General features: G+C 49.4%; 2 protein-coding genes and 1 non-coding gene across 21 annotated transcripts in view; 2 read left to right on the forward strand and 1 right to left on the reverse strand.

Moving 5' to 3' along the window:
• The window catches only part of LOC145525929 (calcium release-activated calcium channel protein 1), a 42049-nt gene extending 31027 nt beyond the window's left edge, over positions 1-11022 (forward strand). For 3 of the 5 annotated variants that reach the window (XM_081540090.1, XM_081540088.1, XM_081540089.1), the window contains 3 exons: positions 3572-3861; positions 8448-8707; positions 9989-11022. In XM_081540090.1, coding sequence (XP_081396216.1) covers positions 8555-8707; positions 9989-10594 — 759 coding nt within the window. In that variant the 5' untranslated portion in view covers positions 3572-3861; positions 8448-8554 and the 3' untranslated portion in view covers positions 10595-11022. The remainder of the gene's footprint in view (positions 1-3571; positions 3862-8447; positions 8708-9988) is intronic. The other 2 variants (XM_081540085.1, XM_081540084.1) reach the window with 2 other exon arrangements.
• On the forward strand, positions 3319-3390 carry TRNAE-UUC (transfer RNA glutamic acid (anticodon UUC)). The gene has a single exon. It is a non-coding gene; the product is annotated as a tRNA-Glu (tRNA).
• On the reverse strand, positions 9999-24138 carry MORN3 (MORN repeat containing 3). 15 transcript variants are annotated; one of them, XR_014068507.1, is made up of 7 exons: positions 23798-24138; positions 21167-21324; positions 19810-19952; positions 19429-19588; positions 17127-17177; positions 16343-16423; positions 15545-15798 (listed from the first exon to the last, which is right to left on the reverse strand). XR_014068507.1 is itself a non-coding variant. In XM_081540094.1 (6 exons), the coding sequence occupies exons 1-5, from the start codon at positions 23940-23942 to the stop codon at positions 16349-16351; spliced, it is 723 nt and encodes a 240-aa protein (XP_081396220.1). In that variant the 5' UTR covers positions 23943-24138; the 3' UTR covers positions 11023-11095; positions 16343-16348. The 15 variants fall into 15 exon arrangements, 9 of the variants coding, with proteins under 9 accessions (XP_081396217.1, XP_081396220.1, XP_081396226.1 ...); XR_014068510.1 differs by having other exon boundaries at positions 15545-15823; XR_014068511.1 differs by lacking the exon at positions 15545-15798 and adding an exon at positions 15880-16028.
• Between the last annotated feature and the right edge of the window lie 1250 nt (positions 24139-25388).

Raw genomic sequence — 25388 nt, forward strand, 5'->3', positions numbered from 1 at the left:
GAGTGCAGTAAAGCACAGGGATCCTGGAGCCAGACTGCTTGAGTGGGATCCAGATCCCTGCTCTGCCACTTAGAGATGCTGGGGAAGTTGCTTAATGTCTCTGGGCCTCAGTTTCCTCAGCTGTGAAATGGGAGTAATAGCAATAACCAACCTCAATGGGTCAGTGTGACAGTTCATTTGTATCTGCAAAGCACTTAAAATATACGTGGTCCAGGTGTGACAGAAACTCACTCACCCTTGTTCCCATAATGTTGAGACTACTTTTTTTTGGCCAAGCAGTATGCAGGATCCTAGTTTCCTGACCAGGGATTGAACTCCAGGCCCACGGCATTGAAACTGCTAGGAAATTCCTGGGACTGCTTTTATGAGAGTTAACTGGTTTAGAAGAATGTGATTCCAGCTAGCCTTAAGGGTGGTAGAGTAGAGCTGAGAAAGAACCCTCTATCAGAGGAAGCATCAGGAGCAAAGTTACAAGGATGAGAAATGATAAGGTCTTGAGGAAAGAAAGGCAGAGAATCTGGTGTGGCTGGAGTTGAAGCCATGTCCGGGGATAGTAGAAGAAGGTGAATCTTTCCAGACTAGACAGTGCAGGGCTTTCTGATATAGGCAGTGGGGAGCCAGGGAAGATTTTGGAACAAAAGAGTTCCATGGTGAATTTGTTTAATATGTTTATTCATTCATTTATTTTTGGCTGAGTTGGGTCTTAGTTGCAGTACGCCATGTGGGGTCTCAGTTCCCTGCTGCTGCTGCTAAGTCGCTTCAGTCGTGTCCGACTCTGTGCGACCCCATAGATGCCAGCCCACCAGGCTCCCCTATCCCTGGGATTCTCCAGGCAAGAACACTGGAGTGGGTTGCCATTTCCTTCTCCAATGCAGGAAAGTGAAAGTGAAGTCGCTCAGTCGTGTCCAACTCTTAGCGACCCCATGGACTGCAGCCCACCAGGCTCCTCCATCCATGGGATTTTCCAGGCAAGAGGACTGGAGTGGGGTGCCATTGCCTTCTCCAGCTCAGTTCCCTGACCAGGGATTAAACCCGAGTCTCCTGCATTGGAAGGCCGATTCTTAACCGCTAGACCACCAGGGAAGTCCCATGATGAATTCTTGAATAATGCTGATGATGTTACTATTTACTGAACACCAGGCATGAGCCTGACCTTTTTTTTTTTCATTCTTTTTTTAATCCTCAGAACATCTCTTAAAGGTATGTACTGTAGGTGAAGAAACTAAAAGGCTTACCAAGATTGCAATCATCCAGCTAGTAGATTTCAAGCCGTGGTCTGTCTGACTTGGAGCCTTTTCCACTCAATCACCCTCTCGCCATGTCCCATGTAGCTAGCTGAAAACTGGGTCTTCAAAGTCTTACAGATGGATCCTTTTGTATGCTGAGTCGGTATAAATGGAATTTTGTTAAATGCCCCAAGGGAAAGGCACTCCCTGCCTAGCTGAGAAGCCTTTTGGAAAACTTCACAAGTGCCTGTGCACGTGTCTGGGGTTTTCAGCCAAGGTCTGTGTTGAGCTCTGCTGGTTTCTGGGTCTGAGGCTGGTGAAGGAGAGTTCTAGGGTTTTCCAAGGTGACACTGTGGTAATCAGTGTTGGGAAGGAGTTCCCTTGGAGAAATAAAACTGTAACAGTTTATGGGGCATCCCTGGTGGTTAAGACTCTGCCCTTCCACTGCAGGGGACACAGGTTCGATCCCTGGCCAGGGAACTAAGGTCCCACATGCCACGTTCAGTTCAGTCGCTCAGTTGTGTCCGACTCCTTGTGACCCCATGGACTGCAGCACGCCAGGCTTCCCTGTCCATCACCAACTCCTGGAGCTTATTCAAACTCATGTCCATCGAGACAGTGATGCCATCCAACTATCTCATCCTCTGTCGTCCCCTTCTCCCTCCTTCAGTCTTTCCCAGCATTAGGGTCTTTTCCAATGAGTCAGTTCTTCACATCAGGTGGCCAAAATATTGGAGTTTCAGCTTCAGCATCAGTCCTTCCAGTGAATATTCAGGACTGATTTCGTTTAGAATGGACTGGTAGTATCTCCTTGCAGTCCAAGGATGTAGTGCTGCCAATAAATTAATTAATTAATAATATTAATAAAAACTGTGACACTTTGCACTTTTTAAATTTCTTGGCCAGGCTGTGTAGCATAGGGGATCTTAGTCCTCCAACCTGAGATTGAACCCATGTCCCCTGCAGTGGAAGCACAGAGGCTGACCCACAGGACTGCCAGGGAAGCCCTAAAACTTCTGAGAAAATTTAAACAAGAGCAGCAAGTTTCTCTCTGGTGGAACTTCTTAGGGGGCCTTTAATATGCTCCCCAGAAGGGAATGCCCCAAACTGACAGAACCACAAACTCTTCAGAGGAGAATCCTCTGGGACCATGGTTTAATGTTCCTTTTTAGGAGCATTGATCCAACCCAATAATGGGCCACCTTTTTCTGTGAAGTAAATGTTTTCAGCTTTGCTGGCCACGCGGTCTCAGTGGTAACTACAGGGGTCCCCCCACTTTTCACAAGTTCACTTTACACCCCGTCGATTTTACAGGAGACCTGCATTTGTACTTGTTTTCACTAGCCTGAAACAAACCCAAAGAGAATTTTTACTTTTACCAAAAAATAGTGAAAGTCGAAAATAGCATGCAGCATTTGGTTTGCAGCTAGTGGTTATAGAGGCAGCATGCGCCCTGAGGGGTAAGACTGGTACCACCAAGCTCCTTTCCCGGGAACCACACTCAGCATCTCGGCATCAAGCTGTTAGAGCTCTGAGCTGTGTCTGTGAGCATCAGTGGTTTAATCTCAGTTTATTTGTGCATATGTTAGCAAGATATCTCCTAAGGTAATTGCTCCATCCCTTTATGCCATTTCAGCTCATGAGTGGTTTCAGGGATACATTACAGGGGGAAACCTGTCCTCAGTTCTGTTCTTCTAGCTTGAAAACAGCCACAGACCTTAGGTGAGTGAGTGGGCGTGGCTGTGTGCTAGTAGAACTTCATTTGCAGAAAGTACAGAGCAGGCCAGTTTGGCAACCCCTGGTCTAGGTGGTGGTCTCCAACAACGCTTTGAGTGCACACCCCACTCAAAATATTGTCAACATTAGACTCAGTATTCGTACATAGATATATGTTAATGTATGATATGAGTGCTAATAAAGCATGAGTATTAAAAGGTACATAAGGCGATCCGTGGTTAAGACCCTGCACTTCCACTGCAGGGGTTGTGGGTTTGAGCCCTGGTTGGGGAGCTAAGATCCCTCAAGTCACACAGCATGGCCAAAAAAGAAAAATTAAAAAAATAAACGAATTATTTTAAGGTACATAGGAACTTCCCTGCTGGTCCAGTGGTTAGGACTCAGCACTTTCACTGCTGGGGCCCAGGTTCAATCCCTGGTTGGGGAACTGAAGTAAGTAAAGACACACTATTGAAAAGTTTAAAGGATGAGCTTAAAAAAGGAATGTCATGAGAGTTCTCCTATGGTCTTCTGGTTTCCAGTGGATCACATAGGATTGTCTTCAGGCACTTTAGAGATCCTGGGTCAATTCTGACCTTCATTTATTCCTTTAACGTTCATTTCCTAAGGCCCCTAGAGGGACAAGGGAAGTACGAGGAAGCTAGAGAAGCAGGAAAGTAGAGTGGAGGAAACTGGACGTGTCGTTATATCTTCAGAACATGTTTGGCAAGTGCAGTGGTGGAGGAGCGATCATGGACAGATGCTTATCACCATCTGAAGATGGACGGACGCTTATCACCATCTGAAGATACTTGCCTACAGGTTCAGTGCCTGTCATCCTCCCTGGGGCAGGGATTCTTCCGTCTGTCTTCCTGCTTTCTTTGTTTCCAGCAGAGCCACAAGATCCTCCAGGCACATAGTAAGTTCTCAGAAAAAGTTCGTAAGGGCAATTCCCTGGCAGTCCAGTCATTATGACTTGGCTCTTGCATTACTCAGGGTGCAGGTTCGAGTCCCCATCAGTGAACTGAGGTCCCATAAGCCTCGCAGCACCACCAGAGGGGGAAAAAAAATGTCCGTGATTGAATGAATGGCCCCATCCTCACTTGGAGAGCCCTGGAACAGAGGTGACTTGGGAGATAGACACCGGAGGTGCTCAAAATTAGCCAGATGAACAGAAAGACTAGGCCTGTTCTCTGCCCCCTCCTGCAGCTTCAGCCTGTTAGTGACTCGTGACAAGAAGTGAGTCGCAACCAGCATTTTAATTTTTATTGGAAGAAGAGTGGAATGAAATAGAAAGCAGCCGCATGCGTCACGTGTTGTAAGAGGAGGCTGGATTAGCGTGCTTTAAAGATAATTATTGTTTGGGGAAACCTGTTTCTGTTATAAGTGGGTATGTGTCTATTTATGGAAACCTTTGGAATACTGGACTGTAGTGGTCAGAAAAGTTTGTAAACTCTTAGAGGAGACCTCAATCCTCTCTTAATAGACGGGTTGCATCTGGGGGGGCGGGCCGCAGGCTCAGACAGCCCGGGGTGACCCGGGATGACTGTGGCTTGGTGGCCCGAGCAGTCAGGAGAAGCGCAGGCTGGGGAAGGCAGAGTTATGTCTCCCAGCTGTTGGGAGCCCGGGTTGGGCCAGGCATGGGAGGGCTGCCTCAGAGGGGCCCAGCCTTCTAGGCATCAGGTGGTGGGGGGTCTCCAGGGAGCCCAGCTGGAGTGAGGAGAGGTGGTTGGCATCTGGGTGTGGTGGGCAGACACCCGGCAAAGCCAGCCAGGCCCTACCCTTCTTGGGATCACAGGCACCTTTTCTTAGCCCATGCATGAGGTTTGATGTCCACGTGGGGGGCAGGGGAGGGAGGCATCGGAAGTCCACGGACCAGAGTGACGTGGGGCTGGTGGTCACTCGCCCCTCCTCACCCTTTAGGACCCATGTGTCCGGGTTTAAGCAGGCCCGTGGCTGGCTGGGAGCTGTTTATTTTGGGTTAACGGCCCAGCACTCTGGCTATATTTACCTTGTGAAGCTGCTTGCAATCTGATCTGATTTGATCTCTCTGGGACTCAGCTGGGGCCCTGGGAGTCGCCTGCCAGATTCCACGAGGCCCTCCTGGCTACTCCTCCCTACTCTTGGGGAGATTTCCCAAGTGGGACACATTCTGAAAAAAGCAGTCGTTTTTCTGCTTGTGAACATTTCTCATCAGGAGACCTGATCTGTGTCAGCCATTCCTTCCCACAGCACCAGAACATGGAGCTTGGTCCCCCAGGTGGGGACAGTACCTAGAACCAGCCAGTGTGGTCAAGTTCCAGGAACTATAGGGTCCAGCACCATTGATGGGCTTTCTTCTGGAGCCCATCCTCCTCCTTGGAGGAGCTCAGTTTGCACGCGGAGCTGCCCAGCCTACCTACCCGCCTCCTCCCAGCTTAGGGCCTCAGGGGAAGTTCTGGAGTCCCCCGGCCAGGTGTGTTCCAACAGCTGCAGTGTTCTGGCTCTGGGGCGTGACAAATGGCATGGCAAGGGTGGTCCCTGTCCCGCTGTGGTGGTCAGCTGCGCTTTGGGGCACACATTCTCCTTCTACCCAGGGTTTCTAGCAGGGACAGCCTTAGAAAGAGGCAGAGTGGGACGTCTGAGCCCCTCACCTTCCCTAGGGGACAGAACAGGGTCAACTCTTACCAGCCTCAGCTGAGGGCGTCCAGGGTCTATTTGTCTTGCACTTTAAGCCCTGTGTTTTTCTTTTTAACCGAGATTTATTGAGTACCTTCTGTGGGCTGGCCGTTCGTTAAACACATGTCAAGACCTCATTTAATCTCCTTGGTGATTGTCTTAGTCTGTCTGGGCTGCTAAAACAGAATCCCACAGTGTGGGTGGCTTATAAACAACAGATATTTATTTCTCACCGTTCAGGAGGCTAGAAGTCTTAAGATCAAGGTGCCAACAGATGCAGTGTCTGGTAAGGGGCTGACTTGCTAGTTTATAGACACTGTCTTACTACTCACTGTGTTCTCACAGGGCAGGAGTGGTGAGGGGGCTTCTGGGGGTTCTCTTTTATAAGGGCGCTAATCTTATTGCAAGGGCACCACCCTCATGATCTAATCACCCCAAAGGCCCTACCTCCTAACACCATCACCTTGGGGGTTAGGATTTCAAATATGAATTTAGAGTGTTCACAGACATTCAGTCTGTAGTAGCAGGTGTGAAGAAAATGCTGTTAACCCCTTTGCACACGGGCTTTAGAGCTAAGTGGAGTTAAGTATAGATCCTCCACTCAACAGCAGAATAACGCTTGGGACTGCTGACTTCACCTCTCTGAACTTCAGTTTCCTCACTTGTGAAAATGTAATAATAGTGTTGCTAATAATCATTGATGGGCTTCCCAGGTGACTCAGCGGTAAAGAATCTGCCTGCCAATGCAGGAGGCACAGGAGATGTGGGTTCAGTCCCTGGGTTGGGAAAATGCCCCAGAGGAGGAAATGGCAATCCACTCCAGTATTCTTGCCTGGGAAATCCCATGGACAGAGGAGCCTGGTGGATTACAGTCCATGGGGCCGCAAAGAGTCGGACACGACTGAGCGACTAACACACACACAGTTGATTAACAATGTTGTGATAGTTTCAGGTGCATAGAGGAGTGACTCAGCCATACATATACATGTATCCATCACTGATGCTTTATTAAGTGTAATATAGATGTATATATGCATGCCAGGTCTTGTGCTAAGGGCTTTGTATTCATTAATATGTTGAATCCTTGTAACAACCCCTGTGGCATTGAGAGCTTACCAGTTTTATAAGTGGAGGACTGTTTACTCTTAATGGCTTTCTAGAGGTGGAGATACCAAGTTTAAGGGAACAGATTGGTTACTGTATATGTTGGCATGTTCCCTCTCCCCTCCCTATATAGGGATCCAGCTCTGGGCCCCTTGTACCTGATGGGTCTGGACATTTCCAGTGAGTGAAACAATAGCCCGTGGGCCTAGTGCAGCCAAGCAGCTGGCTCTCCTGCTTGTCCTTTCTCCAGTTTCAGCTTCCGGGGCAGCAGGCCAAAACAGGAAGAGGAAGTGCTGGGGGTGGGGAGGAGGCAGGAGGTATGCCCTGCTGGGGGTGCCCCCTTTTCCAGCATGGTCAGGCCTGAGGACAGAGACCAGGGAGTCTGGGGTACAGCCCTTAACCCGCTGTGCCCTGATGCCCTAAGTGCTAAGATATCTCAGCGTTGGCCTTAGGCCACCAGTGATCCTAAAAATGGCCCAAATCCTCATGGCGCACTGCCCCAGATTTATGTGAACTTGAAACATTTTACAAACTCCTGGGCTGAGAAGTTTATACAACCATCAATTGTGGGAATTCCAAGACAAAAGTCTGCGAATCCTGTTGAAATTGTCTGCAAAGCCCTATGACTATACATACCTGGGTGTCTTAAGAAATATCCAGTATTTTCACCAGATTCTCAAAGTATCTGACCCCAAATCAGCTCTAGATGGTGACCTTAATCCTGCCATGTCCCCTCCTTTGTCAGACAAAGGGAAGGGTCTTGACTAAGGTCATCCAGGGGGAAGCAGGGGTGATTCTGGAGCCAAAACTGAGGCTTGCCAATTTGGCTTTGGTGTCCTCAGCTCAGGTTGGGGGATAGAAACCCAACCCATGCAGGGGGGTTTCATACAGAGACGCTGGAATTGGGAGTGAAGTTTTTAAACTGAATTATAACGATACTAATAAAGCTCCTTTTATTGAGGGTTTACTGTATGCCAGGCACTAAGGATTTGAAGTGAAGTGAAAGTCACTCAGTCAGTTCGACTCTTTGAGAGCCCATGGACTATACAGTCCATGGAGTTCTCCAGGCCAGAATACTGGAGTGGGTAGCCTTTCTCTTCTCCAGGGGATCTTCCCAACCCAGGGATCGAACCCAGGGCTCCCGCATTGCAGGCGGATTCTTTACCAGCTGAGTCACAAGGGAAGCCCAAGAATACTGGAGTGGGTAGCCTATCCCTTCTCCAGCAGATCTTCCCAACCCAGGAATCAAACTGGGGTCTCCTGCATTGCAGGCAGATTCTTTACTAACTGAGCTGTCAGGGAAGCCCAAGGATTTGATGTGGGATTAATTCAGTCCTCACAACTCTCTGAGTTATGTACTAGTATTCTGTTTTTTGGGTTTTTTTTTAATATTTATTTATTTGGCTGCACTGGGTCTTAGTTGTGGTGCTCGAGATCTTCAGTCTTCATTGCAACACATGGAATCTTTAGTAGCAGCATGCAGACTGTTGGCACGTGGCACTTGGAATCTAGTTCCCCGACCAAGGATCAAACCCAGTGCCCCTGCATTGGGAGCGTGGAGTCTTAGCCACTGGACCACCAGGGAAGTCCCTGGGTTTTTTGTTTGTTCAGCCATGCTGTGCAGCGTGCAGGATCTTTGTTCCCTGACCAGGGATCAAACCTCCACAGTGAAATTGCTGAGTCCTAACCACTGGAGTGCCAGGGAATTGCCCCTGTAGTCCCTTTTTGTTCTTTTTTTTACAGATGAGGAAACCGAGGCTCAGAAAGTTGAAGGAACTTGCCAGAGTCACACAGCCTAATAAAGGGCAGAGGAGTCAGGGCTTGAAGCAGGCAGCCTGGCTCCAGAGCCCATGCTCCTAACCACTGCCCCACACTGCCTTTCCAGGCCTCAGAAGGCTGAAGAGGTACAAGAAATGAAAGCAGACAGGGCCAGGTATTACAGGCAAGAAAGCTGGAAGGAAGGAGCCCACTCCCTCCCCAGGAGTAAGGAGGGATCAGGGCAGGTATGGAGCTTGTGGGTACATTTCAGCCTCAGACCTCCCCCTTCTGAGCCTGGCACATACACAGCGAACCCTTTATAAAGGGTCATTCTCCTTAATGGTATTGCCATTGGCACTTGTGCCCCAGTCTCTGGCCTCAGCAGGCAGCCCCTGGCAGTGTGCCCACCACGCGCTTCTCCCAGCCCAGATCTGATGAGCTGGCTTCTTTACATGGGGGTGATTTGCAAGGGCCAGGTGAGAGGAGGTGGGTGGTGGGGCCTGGAGCATGCCCCTGGTAACCTCGGATCCACAGGTCTCCAGGAACTGGGGAGTAGCTAATATGTCAGCCCTGGGGCTCTGAGCCCAGCGCTGGGGCTAGAGGAGGAGATGGCCCCAGGGCTTGCAGTCTGCACTGCAGCACCCCGTCACAGCCCATCTCTTCTGGGAAGCCTCTCTTGATTCCTTTGTGGTTGGTGCTCTGTGTTCTCAGAAAGGGCCTGGTATGACATGGGAGGGCCTTCATCTCTTCACCCTGTGCCTCTTCTTATGCCCAGAGCAAGGCAAGAAGAAACCTCTCTTTGGGAATGGGAGTGTGGCTCCAATTGGGAGGGTGCCTTTTTTCATTAATGTAAATTTTTTTTTTTGATCATAGTGAAATTTACATACAACTTACCATTTTAACCATTTGTGGTGACTACTATTTGGAGGGTGTTTATCATGTACTGTAAGTGTTAGTTGCTCAGTCGTGTCCGTCTCTTTGGGACTCGATGGACTGTCACCTGCCAGACTCCTCTGTCCATGAAATTCTCCAGGCAAGATACTGGAGTGGGTTGCCATTTCCTCCTCCAGGGGATCTTCCTGACTCAGGGATCGAATCCAGGTCTCCTGCGTTGCAGGCAGATTCTTTACCGTCTGAGCCACCAGGGAAGCCCAGTACTAGGAACTCTCATTTAATTGTTAAAATGAGCCTGTGAACTGATATGATATCCCTGTTTCACAAATAAAATTGCTGAGGTTCAGAGAGGTTCAGTTACTTTCCCAAGGATAAAGAGCTCGAGAGTAGCAGAACTGGGATTCAAATCCAGGCAGCCTGGCCTCAAGCCTATTCTCTTGACCAGTACTTTCTGCCATTTCTCAACCCTAAGTGGGTGGGTCTATCATCCCCATTATACAGATAACAGAAGCTGAAGCTCAGAGAGGCCTCAGAGTGACTTATCCAGGGTCCCAGAGCCTGACGGGAGGAGAGCCTCTGAGCTGTGACCATCCTTGTCACTCAGCCCACCTCTCCCCACTCCTCCCCCCCAGGTGGCAATGGTGGAGGTACAACTGGACGCTGACCACGACTACCCTCCAGGGCTGCTCATCGCCTTCAGTGCCTGCACCACGGTGCTGGTGGCTGTGCACCTGTTTGCGCTCATGATCAGTACCTGCATCCTGCCCAACATCGAGGCCGTGAGCAACGTGCACAACCTCAACTCGGTCAAGGAGTCGCCCCACGAGCGCATGCACCGCCACATTGAGCTGGCCTGGGCCTTCTCCACCGTCATCGGCACGCTGCTCTTCCTGGCTGAGGTCGTGCTGCTCTGCTGGGTCAAGTTCTTGCCCCTCAAGAAGCAGCCAGGCCAGCTGCGGCCCACCAGCAAACCGCCGGCCAGCGGCGCGGCCGCCAACGTCAGCAGCACCGGTGGCATCACCCCGGGCCAGGCCGCCGCCATCGCCTCCACCACCATCATGGTCCCCTTCGGCCTGATCTTTATCGTCTTTGCCGTCCACTTCTACCGCTCGCTGGTCAGCCACAAGACGGACCGACAGTTCCAGGAACTCAATGAACTGGCCGAGTTTGCCCGCCTGCAGGACCAGCTAGACCACAGAGGGGACCACCCCCTGACCCCGGGTAGCCACTATGCCTAAGCCCTCCCTGGCCTGGGCAGTTCAGAGCTTTGGCCTTATGCCCTTCCCCACGACCTTGTCCTGCCTCAGCCTCAAGGACAGCGTGTGCAGGGGGCTGGGCTTTCGTCAGGCGGGGGCAGAGAGTCGAGGAAAGAGGCTTTAAAGAGGCTTTTTTTTTTTTTTTAAAGAGAAGTTACTGCACTTTGAAACTTTCCTCTAAGAGAATAAGCACTTCCTGTTCTTCCAGCTCCAGGTTTACCTCCTGCTCAGAGGCCACCCCTGGGAGCCAGAGCGAGGACAAACGCTCCCTTTGTCCCTCCTCCTCCCCCGAGCAGGTACCACACCTGGATGCCTCCTGTTCTTTCCGTCTTGACCCTTCCTCCCCGTTCAGCGTCAGTTGTGTGCGTGTGTGCGCGTGTGTGAACACAGAAATATACTCATAAGGGATACCTCCTCTTGTGTCTGTATTTGTTGGGTCTGAACTGCCTGGCGTTTCTCCCGGTGGCCCAGTCAGGTGAGCTTCTAAGCAAAAAAAAAAAAAAATTTTCAACATTTCAGGATATTTCCAACCTATCCGAAAAAGTTGCATGAGCAGTAACTGAAATGTCTGTGTAGGCAGTAGTTCTTAATCATTCACAGTTGTTCCGTTCTATAGTTACAGAACACTGAATGAATTGAACGCTGAACCATTGCTCCTAAGAGAAAGGGGTTAGGTTCCTGCGAGCCTCTGGTCACATTTTTTTGTAAGTTTGTTTCTTTTTTTGATATGGACCTTTTTTTTTTTTTTTTTAAGTCTTTATTGAATTTGTTATAGTACTGCTTCTGTTTTGGCTTTTTGGCCAGGCAGCATGTGGGATCTTAGCTCTCCAACCAGGGATCGAAGCTGCACCCGCTGTGGGCATTGGAAGGCAAAGTCCTAACCACGGGACCGCCAGGGAACGTGCTGCATGTTTCTTTTTAAAGGCACCTTACTTAAAATAAATTTTTTAAAAGATACCTTAATAACATTGAACTTATACATTATCACAACAGCACTGTCACTTATTTGTAACACACACGTATGTTCCCCGTAAGGCATGTCACTCTTCCTGTGCTCCGAAGGCTATAGACAGTGCTTCATTGCTACCCTTGGGGGTCATTTTAAATAGTGAAATCACCAACTAAAAGCCCCAAAATATGAGGGCTTTTAAAACCCCAAAACCCCACCCTCCCTCTGCCCCTCGCCTCTCTCTCCTCTCCAGGTGGAGGTGGGGGGGGGTGTCAGCAGCCCCCCAACCAGCAACTGGGCGCATTTCTACCACAGTGGTGCACCACTACCAACTCTAGGACAGCTGGGAAGGCCTGTGGGGAAGGTAGCTCAGGGGGCCCCATCATCCCCTCATCCCCAGTTGCTAAATAGGCTGTAAAAAGGATAGGTGTTTACAGCATGAGCTGAAACTAAGGCAGAGGGTCACCTTGTTTGACCTCAGCAAGTAGACAGATTTGGAGATACCAAAACTGAATAGTGAGGATGACAATATGTGTTTCCCTCTGAATCGTATGCGTTGGTTGCAGATTTCCTTCTAAATCAAGCACATTCCTCTACATAAGCACAGTTCAATGATCAAATTCAGGAAATTTGACACTGATGCGATACTGTTATCTGATATGTTTTCAGTTTTGCTCTTATCCCCATCATGTCCTTTCTTGCAGTGATTTTTCCATCCAGGATCACGCGTTGCAATGAGTTGTCATGTCTCTTTGGTCGCCTTTACAACATTGCTTCTGTTTTATGTTTTCGTTTCTCAGCCACGAGGCATGTGGGATCTTAGCTCCCCAACCAGGTATTGAACCTCATCCCCTACAGTAGAAGGCGAAGTCTCAACCACTGGACCGTCAAGAAAGTCCCTCTTTAGTCATCTTTAATTTGGAACAGCCTTTCTTTGTCCTCTGTAATAACATTTTTGAAGAGTTTGGGCCAGTGGTTTTGTAGAATGCAATCTCCATCTAGTTTCTTTGGTATTTCCTCATTTTTATGATCAAGTTGTGCATTTTGGCAGGAATTTTATCTCCATTTTGCAGATGACAAGAAATTGTTGTCCAAAGAGGGTAAGTAATTATTGGGCAGAATTCAAACCTGGAAGTAAGTCTGGCTTGGAGCCTAGACACTCCCAGAAATCTTACATCAGCTGATTCTGGCATTGCTGAAGAAATTGGAAGATCCAGCAGTGGCATTACTGGCCTACCTTCTTGCAGAGCCACAATGAACAGGAGCTGAGTTGCAGCTCCTTCTTCCCAGGAAATGAATTTGCCCCAGCCCCCACCACTCCCTATTGTATAACACCAGCCCAGCTTCATATGTTACTTGTCTGGCCCCAGAGGGCCTTTAAGTTTGAGAACCCTGTTCTGTCCCATAACCCTGCTATAGAAAGTGGTTTTACAAAAACAAAGTGCTCTAGCTGAAGTGAGAGTTCATGGGGGAAAGTGTGGCCTTCCTTGGGCTTCCCAGGTGACTCAGTAGGTAAAGAATCTGCCTGCTAATGCAAGAGATACAGGAGATATGGGTTCGATCCCTGGGTCTGGAAGATCTCCTGGATGAGGGCATGGCAGCCCACTCCAGTATTCTTTCCAGGAGAATCCCATGGACAGAGGAGCCTGGCCAGCCACGGTCCATGGGGTCACAAAGAGTCAGACACGACTGAAGCAACTGAGCACACATGCACACGTGTGGCCTGCCTTAAGCTCTTGTCCTTCTGTATAGACTTGGACATGGCCAACAGCAACTTGGTGGGCTGAGTGGGGAAGGGAGCCCTCCTTTTTCCTATTGCAGCTTCTAGCCTCCATCCTGTATCACATGTACCAAGACCCACCCCCTCTTCTGGCCCCAGATGGCCCTCTGACTGGGACTGAGTAGGGTGGAGCAGGTACCCCTGTGTGAAAAATCGTTGGCTCCCCAAAGAAGACCTGGGCATCTTCTTCCATCCTTCCCTGAGATTCCCACCTCCCTGCTTCTGCAGAGACCTGTGGTCCAGGTGGAGTCTTTCCCGAGTGTTTGGTTTTCTTTGCTTAACTTGGCTGAACTCAGGAATCAAACTGGCTTGTAAAAGGAGGATTTCCAATCTATTGGAATTTGCCCTTCTGCATATTCCAATTTAAGTTGGTCTGGGTATGTCTCTGGAATCTTTTTGCCTTGAAAGTGCCAAGTCCTAACCACTGGACCTGCAGGGAATTCCCTGGAATCTCTCTGTAGCTAGCACTCCATGTACTCAAACTCAGGCAACTCGGTGAGGGAAACATGTACAGTTAAAAGAACAGTCTTTAAATTTGATGTTTTGAATAGATAATATGTTCATAGGTTCCAAATACAGCAGTGAAAAATCACTGTCACTCCTATTTCCAGGTTCCCAATTCTCCACAGAGACAACCACAGTTGCCAGTATATATATATTTTGATCCCATCTAGAGATTTTATACATAAACAAGGACACACCCTTTTTCAAAAAAAAAAAAAAAGATCTTCTATAAGTACTGCTACTCAGGCTCTCACCACCACCTGTTCTCAACTGTCTGAGCAGACAGCCCTAAGTTTAAATAAGCACAGGCACTTTCTAATTTGGTGACTTGTGAGCCTCCCTGAACCTCAGTTTCTTCTAAAATGACATGAATAATAGCAGGACATCTCATAGGTCGTTGAGGGATCACGGGAGAGCACTCATGTAAAGCTGTCAGCACTGGGCCTGGCAGTGAGTGACTCTATCTGGTTAATGGTGTGTCCAGAGGCAGCCAGGCTCAGCTTCCTGGCCTCAGAGGTACCGACAGAACCCTGCTGTGGATCAGTCCACCTGCTTAGGGTTCCGATGGCAGAAAGAATCTCAATAATGTCAGTGAACGCTTTTCTGAGCCCTTTACTACGAGGTGTACGTGGTGGGCATTTGCTGAGGGCTTTATGAACACTGACATTTCAGGGTTCTTTCATGGTTTTATACCAGTGAAATTGGGTTGAATTCTTCTGTGGAGTGTTTACATTATAACATGTTCAGCAGGTTCCCAACCTCTACCCGATGGGTACCAGTAGGGCTCTTCCCTGCCAGTTGTGACAACCGAAAGTGTTTCTAGACTTAGCCAGATGTCCCCGGGGAAGGAAGCGGGACAGAATCACCCTCAGATTACAACCACACCTTATTCCATTCTTCCAGTAACCACAGTAACTCTGGGTGGTAAGTACTATTATTGTTCCAGACTAGGAGAGGAAACCTGGAGAGCAGAGAGGGTGGGTGACATACACAAGAACACACAGCTAAGAAATCAGTGCTGGGATTCACACTCTGCAGCAGTCTGACTGCAGAACTCCTATTCCTAAACATTATGTAAGAGTTGCTCTTATCTTGCAGGAATGTTGTCCAAAATTTTGCAAAGCCTTTCCCGGATATCTGCTTACAGCTCACCTCAATAATCTCATGTTATCTGTTGTTTTTATATCTGCCAGCAGATCCTCACAACACCCCTCTGTGAGATCTCTGAGGTTCCCATTTTACAGACAGGGCAACTGAGGTCACTTGCTTAGGTTCACAAAGCCAGTAAGTCAGAAGTTCTGTGCCCCAGCTGCACACTAGAGTCAAGCTGCGGAACTTCTGGAAGGCCCAGGCCTCATCCTAGACAGATGAGGCTCTCTGGGTGTGGAATCTGGGCATTCTTAGCTTTCAGATCTCCCACGGAATTCCACGATTGGGAGCTCCTGTGTTAGGGTGAGAAGCCAGGTCACGTTCGTTTCAATGCTGAATCTTAGTGATGAGTGGAGCCTGATGCAGGCTCTGTCTCATTTCTGGAATGAGACAGAGATCAGTATCTCATCAGAGATCAGAGACCTGGAAGCACCACCCCACTTTGCCCCAAGGGAAATCCATGTGGCCCATGGAGACATTTCACTTCTCTACCTGAAATCCCTCTCGAGGGACCACCACCCCCCGCCACCCACTGTAGGCACCCGGCTCATGCCACCAGGTCCTCCTTTATTCTGGTGAGATGAGGTCCAAGAAAAAAGGCGGTAACAAGAGGGTCCCCAAGGCCAGAAGGGGAAAGAAGCACTGGCCTCCTCCTGGGAAGGAATGAGCCAGTGCTGGGAGGAGTAAGGTGCCTTCTAAGGGTGCCAAGGGTGTGTCCCCACTTGCTCCTCCAACGGGAGCTGCACCGGTCCGAGCAGTTGGGTGACTCTGGTTTGAAGTCCTCCTGAAGCACTGGTGTTCTCTCTGCAGGGGCGAGGAGTGGTGGGAGCTGGCATTTCAAAGATGCTGTACCAGTGCTCTCTCCTCAACCCCACTTATACCCACCAGGAGGGACTGCACGGAACAAGGCCCCACAGGACAGATGGGCAAGTAGAGGACCGGGGCAAACATCGGTACTCAAGGGCACTCTGGGGTGAGCAGACCACTTGAGTCCAATCCCATAAGCCCACAGTGGGAGGATCTGGGCAGGACGTCTATAGGGAAAAGAGAGTGTGTGTGTGCGCTTGTTCGTTTGGCCACACCAGGCAGCATGCGGGATCTTAGCTCCCCAACCAAGGATCGAACCTGTGCCCCCTGCATTGGGAGCACAGATTCTTATTTATGCACAGGACCACCACGGAGGTCCCAGGGAAAAGAGATTCCAAGGAGAGGAAGCAAAAACGACCAGCAGGACTTTGGAGGCAAGAAGCCCACCCTGTATGGTCCTGCCCCTGATCCCCCTGGTCAGAGGAGAGCCCAGGAGCTGCCAAGACCACATCAGAGGGTGGCTGGCATGCCCGCCTCTCACCTGGCATCAATCTCCTTCTTCTGTCTTCTTGAACATGGCCAAGGCTTCCTCCAACACACCGTCGGGATCTAGAATTTTGACCTGGGGGGAAGTAGCAGGGGTTGGTCTAAGGAGTATGGAGAAGACCCAGGCTGTCAGCCTTTGGGACGCTGCCTGCCCTGTGGGGGTGCTGCCTGCTTTGTGGGGGTACTGCCAGTCTCCCTGGGATGCCCTGACTGAAAACAAAACCGTGTCCGTTTCCTGACTGGGCTGGGCTCAATTAGGCTGGGTGTGGCTGGCAGGGGGCTGCTGTTTCCTGTCTCTCTCTAGGTTGGGTGTGGCCCCAGGATCCTGGGGAGAGCTGCCCACCTCAGGAATGGGGAACTGGGTGGGCTGGAGGGCCTCATCGCGGCCGAAGTCAATCATTGTGCCACACTTGGCCACGTCATCCACCCAGAAGCCTTCAAACAGCTGACCACTGTCGAGGTGGAAGAAACGCCCAGACCCATTCTTCACACCTCTCTGCCAATTGCCTTCATAGCGGTTCCCATTCTCTGGGGGGAAAGACAGGGGGTCATGGGTGCTGGTTCACCACATACCCCCAGGGCTGGACCTTCTGCCACTCCCAGGCTAGACATCAGGCCCACCAGAAAGCCATAGAGCCCTGGGGTGTCATTGGTTTCAGACCTGGTTCACATATCACCTCACCTCAACTACCTACTTGAACTTAGATAAGCGACATTGTTTCCTGCCTGTAAAAAATATAGCTAATGATACTAACAGGCAGTGCTTTTCCAGCACTTACTCTGTGCCGGATTCCATGCTGCTTCTGACCTCACTTCTCACAAAAACAGTTCTGTGAAGGATAAAGAATTCCATTTTATACATGAAACTTGGAAACCTCCAGAAATTTGATTGATTTGCTCAAGGTCACAGAACTAGGAAGGGTTTCAAACCAAATCCTGTCCATCCCAGGAGCCCCTGCTCTGAACTGGGAATCAATTCCACTTCCCATTGGATGGTGGTGATGCTGTAAAAATAATAATGATAAATCTAACATGTCTCAGCTCAAACACTTACGAGCTATGTGACCCTGAGCAAGTCATGCAGCCATTTTGTCTCATTTCCTCATTTGTAAAATGAGGACCAGAGTAGCACCTCCCTCATCAAATTATTGTCAAGATTAAATGAATCTGTACACAAAAAGGACTTAGAAAAGTACTGGATAAACTCCAGAGATCAGCAAACCTTTTCTGCAAAGTGGCAGATAGGATTTTCAGCACTGCAGGTCTCTGCCACAGATGGTCACCTCTGCCATTGGACAATACATAAGTGAACGAGCACATCTGTGTGCCAACAAAACTTTATTTACAAAAACATGTTCGGGGCTGGATTTGGCCCATAGTTTGCTGAGCTCTGCTATACAAGTATGTACTGATACTGAGCGCTTACTATTTATTCTGTGTCATGCTAAGCATTTTACAAATATAAACCTCACTTAATCTTCACAATAACTTGAGGTAAGCTTTATTTTTCCCTTACTTTATAGTTGAGAAAACCAAAGCATAGAGAGTTTAAGGAGGTTAATTGCCCAAGGTCCCACAACTAGTAAGAGCTGGTTCCAGACTCCAGGCCTTAGAAATCCTGCACTTAGAACTCCTTCACTGTGTGGGCCACAGCAGGTGCTCACTAAATGCAGGCTGTTAGTAGGAAGTGCGCACTAAAATCAGGAATGGAAGTGAGTGCAGGGAGGATTAAGATTGACAGAGTGGCTGCCTTGACCCTCCCCAGTTTTCAGGAGCCTAGGTTCTGGTTTATGTCCTCACCAAGAGTATCTACTACACAGCAGGCACTGGGGAAACTGGGGAACAAAACAGACACAGTCCCAGTCCTTCTGCAGGTCACAGTCTGGAGGGACAATGATGCTAAATTTATGGACTCTAGGTGAGTGAGAATACCATCGTGGTTATCTGGGTCATTAAGCTCTTTTTTGTACAGTTCTTCTGTGTATTCTTGCCACCTCTTCTTAATCTCTTCTGCTTCTGTTAGGTGCATACCATTTCTGTCCTTTATTGAGCCCATCTTTGCATGAAATGTTCCCTTGGTATTTCTAATTTTCTTGAAGAGATCTCTAGTCTTTCCCATTCTATTGTTTTCCTCTATTTCTTTGCACTGTTCACTTAGGAAGGCTTTCTTATCTCTCCTTGCTATTCAGATGGGTATATCTGCATTCAGATGGGTATATCTTTCCTTTTCTCCTTTGCCTTTCGCTTCTCTTCTTTTCTCAGCTATTTGTAAGGCCTCATCAGACAACCATTTTGCCTTTTTGCATTTCTTTTTCTTAGGGATGGTTTTGATCACCGCCTCCTGTACAATGTTACCAACCGCCGTCCATAGTTGTTCAGGCACTCTGTCTTTCAAATCTTGAAACTATTTGTCATTTTCACTGTATAATTGTAAGGGATTTGATTTAGGTCATATCTGAATGGTCTAGTGGTTTTCCCTACTTTCTTCAATTTAGGTCTGAATTTTGCATTACTGCTAAGTCGCTTCACTTGTGTCCGACTCTGTGCGACCCCATAGATGGCAGCCCACCAGGCTCCGCCATCCCTGGGATTCTCCAGGCAAGAACACTGGAGTGGGTTGCCATTTCCTTCTCCAATGCATGAAAGTGAAAAGTGAAAGTGAAGCCGTTAGTCGTGTCCGACTCTTAGCGACCCCATGGACTGTAGCCTACCAGGCTCCTCCGTCCATGGGATTTTCCAGGCAAGAGTACTGGAGTGGGTTGCTATTGCCTTCTCCAGAATTTTGCATTAAGGAGTTCATTTTCTGAGCCACAGTCAGCTCCCGGTACAGAACTGTAGTGTGGATATAATGAGCTCAGGGCTGCCTAAGTGTGGGCTATGATTACTATGGACCAAAAGACAAAGTCTTAATTGTTTACATTTATTGCTAGGCACCCCTTTTAGAGTATAAACTCCCCGAGGGCAGGGACCCGGGCTTGTCCCCTGTCATTCACCTTAACCCCCCATCCCAAGCAGGGCTATGCGGGGGCGTGGCCCAAAGGGCGTGGCCAGCAGGCCATTGGGACGGGGCTGGACACTCACTCAGGCGCAACATGCCCTCCCCTTCTGGCTTGTCGTTACGCCACTGGCCCTCGTAGATGTCTCCGTTGCTGTAGTACATGCGGCCCCACCCGCTGCGCTGGTTGCCACACCAGTCACCCTCATAATACTCCTTGGGTCCGAAAAACTGGATCCCATAGCCCTGGAAGCACGAAGATGTCCTTGTTTATGGCGCCCCACAGCACTGGGAACTCCCACCATCCTCCCTGGTACCCAAAACACCTGGCCTTCTTCCCTGCTTCCTCCCCAAGCCCTATATCCAAGCTGACAGTCCTGTTTTGTAAAATCTCCCAGGCCTTCCATTTCCCCATACCCTTGTGCTACCGCCTTCCTTCAGCCCACCATCATTTCGCCCCTTCTCACTGATCGTCCTCCTCCACTCTCCCGTTCTCCTCATCCCATGCATCTGCCGTATGACTGCTGGGAGGATCTTTTACGTGGCCTGTCTGATCACGTTTGTTCTGTCTTCCCAACTCTGATTTGACCCTATTAAAAGTCGCAGATGCCTGGCAATGAGATCAAAACTATGGACTTTCTCCCCAGAAGATGAACATAAGCACTTACCATGAGACCACAGAGAATCACCATGGGGTCCCCACAGATCACACCTGAAGGGGCTGGCTTATGCAGCCCAAGTCTACTCCTCAAAAATCCTGATCCCCCACATAACCTTCAAGGCCCCCTCCTACCCTTCCCCTTTCTGCCACCCCTGTGGGTGGACACACCTTGCTGTTTAATATTACCTTCCTTTCACAACTTCTGCAGCCTTTGCTACTTCCCCTTCTCCTTTTTCACTCCCTAACACCTTGCATCTTATGGTGTCACCTTCTACAGCAAGCCTGCCCTGAATTCTCAGTGAACTTCCATTGGACTTTCTGTGAAAACCTCAATCCTAGCACCGTATTATACAATATAAATTATTTATTCGGGGATCTTTGTCCCCAACTGGCCAAGAAACATTTTGAGAGAAGAGATCATGAAATCCTGGGGTATACAACTTGCCAGCAGTGTGGCCCCAGGTGAGGCACTTCACCTGCTGCACCTTTCTGAACATGTTTCCTCATCAGTAAGAGGAAGATAATAATGATGATGATGACAATGTTGATGTGGGAGTTCTACAATATATCATATTCCAGGGTCATAATAGCAGTTGTTCAATAGCAGTGTTGTATGATTATCTGTCTCCGTGACCTGCGGTGAGGAGTCAGGTGTTTATGGGTTGGGGGCATGCCTCGGCTGCCTTCTAGCCCTCTGGACCTTCTTCTCTTGGCAAAAGGGTGTAGCCTCTGCTTTCTTTCTTGCTCTCATTTTTCCACCAACCCCGCACCCCCCAGCTCTTATCCAGTCCCAACAGAAGGGGCATTCTCAGAAAGGGATGCCAGGGGAAAAGAAAGCCAGGAAATGAGTTGGGGAGGTGGGGGAAGAGACTTTGCCTCTCACAGGCTGGCTGGCCGGCTTCTTGTAGCCACAGGGTTTCATGGGCTCCTCCCTGGGCCCTCTCCTCCTGCTTCCTGTTTCTGGGTTTTGTTCTGAGAAGTTTTGATGGTTCCCCCACCCCTTCCTTCTCTCACCCACACAGAACCCTCTTCTCTTCCACTAGATCCCCCTCCCTTTTTTCCCAGGCCTCTCTGACTGCTCCCCCTACACACACACACACACACACACACAAAGGCTTCTTTCAGCCTGGCCCACACCCCAGAGCATGATGGGAACCACTCACACATTTCTTATCGCCTTTCCACCAGCCTGAGTAGACTCTCCTGTACTTTCCGGTCTCTTGGTCAGGAAGGCTGAGGGTGCCATAGCCATCTCGCTTCCCAGACTTCCAGTCCCCCTCATAGATGGCTCCGTTCTTCTTCCAGACCTGTGTTCCTTTCCCTGGTGACACAAAGATGGGCCAACACTGCAAACATGGCCTTCATGGGGCTGCGGGGGCCAGTGCGGGGAGGCAGGTGCTCTGTCTTCCTGGGCCTCGGGCACCTGGACTGGACAGTTCTCAAGGACTGAGAGAGGTATCTGCCTCGTATGTAGACCACCCTCTCCCTAGCACCCAGAGAAACTCCAAGAAAGGTCTATTTCTACAGTGCTTTGCCCTGACACCAAACCCATATAGCAAACACCAAGCAGAAATTTTTCCCTTCGGTGTTTCAGCTTCATCTTTTAATAATACTGAGTGTATACACCAGATGGTCAGGATTTCTGGAGAATGTCCTGCATATTTCTTCAGTTCTCCTGATTATACATGGAGACACACCTCCTACTATTATACTCCAACCCCTTCTGTGTCCTCCACTCCCATTTTCCATTCTGCCCTCCAATTCCTGGTGGCCCTGTCATTCTTGGAACCCACCAGGTACGCTTCCGCTTCAAGGCTTTTGTACCTGCTTCTCCTCTGGCCTGGAAAACTCTTCCCCAAATATTCACTCACTCCCTACCTCCTGCAAATCTTTACTCAAAAATCATTTTCTCATTGACCATCTCACTTAAAATTATTTAATATAAGCTTCTGGACTTCCCTGCTGGTCCAATGGCTAAGACTCTCGCTCCCAATGCTGGGGACCCAGGTTCCATCCCTGGTCAGGGACCTAGATCCCGCATATGCTGTAACAATGATTGAAGATCCTGCATGCTGCAACTAAGACCCAGCTCAGCCAAATAAATAAACATTGAAAAAAATTAATATAAGCTTCTTTTAATCCCTTACCCTGTTCTATTTCTTTCCACATCACTTGTCAAGTTCTAACATAATAGATAATTCACTTATTTATCATGTATTGTCTACTGTCTGTGTCTTCCAGGAGAATGTACAGTTCACAAGGGCACAGACTGGTCTATTCTGTTCATTGCTCTATTTCCAGCATGGAAGAACAGTGCCTGGCATGTTGGAGGTGACCAATATTTGTTAAACAAAGGGATGAATACAATATGCCTGCCAACTTGTGTCTCAGTCCTTGGTAGCTCAGGAACAAACCCAGCATCGTCCCTGTGAGCTTTTTGATCTAGTGCAAGTAACTTAACTCTTTGGGCCTCAGGCTCCTCATCTGTAAAATGGGGACAAGAAGATCTCATGGGGTTGTTCTGGTCACTAAATTCATTAATACATGTATAATACTTAGGACAATGCGTGAAAATAGAAAAGATACTATCATTGATGTTTGCCCTCGATGCAGGGTCCAGTCACACTGTAGGGGATGAAGAGTTGTTTACACCAGCCCACAAAGTCATATCACAGGTAGGGGAGCCAAGTTCAGACAATGGGAAATGACTTACCCAAAGTCACACAGCCTCTCAGTAATAGAGCCAGGCTCAGAACTTCAAGGTTCTGACTCTTAGTCCAGGGCTCTGTCCATACCACAGGCTGCCCACAAGGATTGAAACACACAGGCAGGCATCCTTAACCACACAAAAAGCTCCAGGCAGCTGCATAAAACCTGGCCTTTAAATCAGTGCTGAGGGTGAGTGTTGTGTTATGTGTGGGGTGGGTTCAACTTTTGGGGGTTTCTTGGACAAGGAAAGTCTGAATAATGTCCCGTGCCGTGCTCAGCCTTCAGAGAACATTCAAGAAGTTCCCTTTCTACACAGATCCTTGGCTACATACTTGATAGATGGTATCTCTTATCTTAACAGATAGGTATTATTCCCATTTTACAGAGTGGGAGACTGAGGCTCAGAGTGGTGTAGTAGATCTTTCAAGGTCACAATTGATGGAGCTGAGATTGACCCAGATTTATGGACTCAAGCACTTAACGCAGGAAGGCAGGAGAGAAGAGTGGCCAAGAGCCGAGAATCTGGAATTGCAAGACTAGACAGAGAAGCCATAACACCTTTTTTGAATAAAAACTTTGTTTTTCTTTCTTCAGGGCTCAGTTTGTATCACAAGGAGTCCATACTCCACACTGGGAGCCCAGCCACTGCGGGGTGGAGATGTGGTGGGAGATGTCCTACTTCGCCCCCTGCTGGTTTGAAGGACTGGGCTTGAAGACCAGAATCCCAGTTGCAAGGTGATTTCTGGAGGCCACCTTTTCCTCCTGCTAGCCAGCTCCATGCTTAGTGCAGGTCTCAGAGGGTAGAGAATGAGCTGGTGTCCTGGGAGTCCCGGCTGAGGCTGTGGCTGGTGTGTAAAGACAGCTTCGTTCCCTGCTGGCCCCTCTGCTCACCTGAAGCCAGGGCTGAGTTGGGTTTCAGAGCCCCAGCATGAGGATGCCCCTGGCTGGTCCTAGTCAGCATTCACCCCTTGGTGATACATCTTATGTCCCCAGTGAGCTCTGCAAGCTGCTTCCTTGGCCCCAGTGGTCCACCGTGGCCCAGACCCCATATTCACCGCCTGAGCCCCCAAGGGTCCCCCACTTACCGTGTTTCATGTTGTCCTTCCACTCACCCACGTAGTGGTCGCCATTGATAGTGAACACCTGGTGCCTCAGTCCGTTCTTCTGGGCCTTCCGGTCCCACTCCTTCCACAGGGGCTCCGGCTTTTGTGGGCACTTGAAGATAGGCATATTGGCTGCTTCTGTGGGGCCAGAGGGTGCTAGCAAAAGGTTAGGGACATCAGGGGTTCAGTTTGCTCCAAGGAATGCCGGGACCCTGGGACTTCCTGGGGAGACACTTGTCTGAGGTCAGGTGGGGTGAGTCATCTGTGTTCTGAGTGCCCGGGGCAGATGAACAGCCCTTGGGGGGATTCTTTTATGTTGGACTGATGCTCGGCCTTCCCCTCCCTTGCCTCCCTAGGGGCCCCCTGGGGCGGGGAACCTGATGGCACAATTGCTTGGGATGGAACCCAGGGAAACCAGTAGATCAGAGGGGTTTGTGATGACATCAGGAAGAAGCTGCCCTGGGGAGAGGGTGAAAGTCACATTAATAACTAGTATGACCAATCAGTGGCTTCTCTGGTGGCTCAGATGGTAAAGAATGTGGCTGCAATGTGGGAGACCTGGGTTCCATCCCTGGGTTGGGAAGGTCCCCTGGAAAAGGGAATGGCAACACACTCCTGTGTTCTTGCCTGGAGAATTCCATGGACAGAGGAGTCTGATGAGCTACAGTCTATGGGGTTGCAAAGGACATAACTGAACGACTAACACTCACTCACTCACTCATGACCAATCAGAGGTGAGCACTGGGACCCACTATGAGGGAGTTGGGACCTAGTCAGGCCACTCTGTCTGAGCGGGTAGACAGTCCTGTGGCACAGCCCCCAGGGACATCCCATCACCACCACTGGCTCAGCATCCAGCACTTTAGGCCCCAGGTCCTGCCTCTGGTGGAAAGCCAACCCCAGGGGCTGGCTTTGCAGGGGTTTGTGAGCTGTCAGGAGAGCCCATCAACTAAAGATACAGTCTCTAGGATGACCACCTATCCCAGTTTCCCTGGGATTGAGGGGTTTCCTAGGACATTGAACTTTCAGAGCTAGAATTGGAACAGCCCCAGACACACCAGGACGATTGATCATCCTGCTACCTCTGACCTCTGCCCTCTGCTTGGGTATTCTTCCTGTCTGCCTGGTTAGGTTTTTTTCCATCAGACCAGGGCTCTCCTACCCTTCCTGCCCAGTGCAGAGAACTATTTAACCATCAGCAGGCAGAGTTATTGACCAATGAGTATGACCTCAAAGCTGAGCAGGTTTCAGGAGATCATGGTGTTCCAGGCATCCAACCCACTCAGGGCCAGCATCACAGATGTCCAACCTGAATAGCTGCACAGGGCCTGGTCCTTAGAAAGGGATGTGCTTGGTCTTGGCTCTGCTGTCACTTTTTTAAAATTCCTAATACTTCCTGAGCCAGGGCCTCGTTTTCTTTCTGCACTGGGCCCTGTCCATCAAGGAGTTCCCTGTAGGGACACATCAAGGACCTCCAGGAGTCTGACTAGGCTGGCCAACTGTACTGGCTTGTATGTATTTTGACAATCATGCCCAGGAATTGGGAAAGGCACTCAAAGCAAGGAAAACAGCC

This window comes from Giraffa tippelskirchi, chromosome 11, assembly GCF_054371585.1.
Source record: "Giraffa tippelskirchi isolate mGirTip1 chromosome 11, T2T-mGirTip1v1.2.pri, whole genome shotgun sequence".
In the NCBI taxonomy this organism is placed as follows: domain Eukaryota; kingdom Metazoa; phylum Chordata; class Mammalia; order Artiodactyla; family Giraffidae; genus Giraffa; species Giraffa tippelskirchi.

Bases quoted from the DNA above. Each gene is read 5' to 3' on its own strand.
- MORN3 (XM_081540091.1), bottom strand. From the start codon at position 23,942: ATGCCTATCTTCAAGTGCCCACAAAAGCCGGAGCCCCTGTGGAAGGAG. The intron at 19,589-21,166 runs GTGAGTGGTTCC...TCGTGCTTCCAG, and splicing joins GGAAAGGCGATAAGAAATGT to GGCTATGGGATCCAGTTTTT. The intron at 11,096-16,342 runs GTGAGAGGCGGG...TTTTTTGCTTAG, and splicing joins AAGAAGGAGATTGATGCCAG to AAGCTCACCTGACTGGGCCA.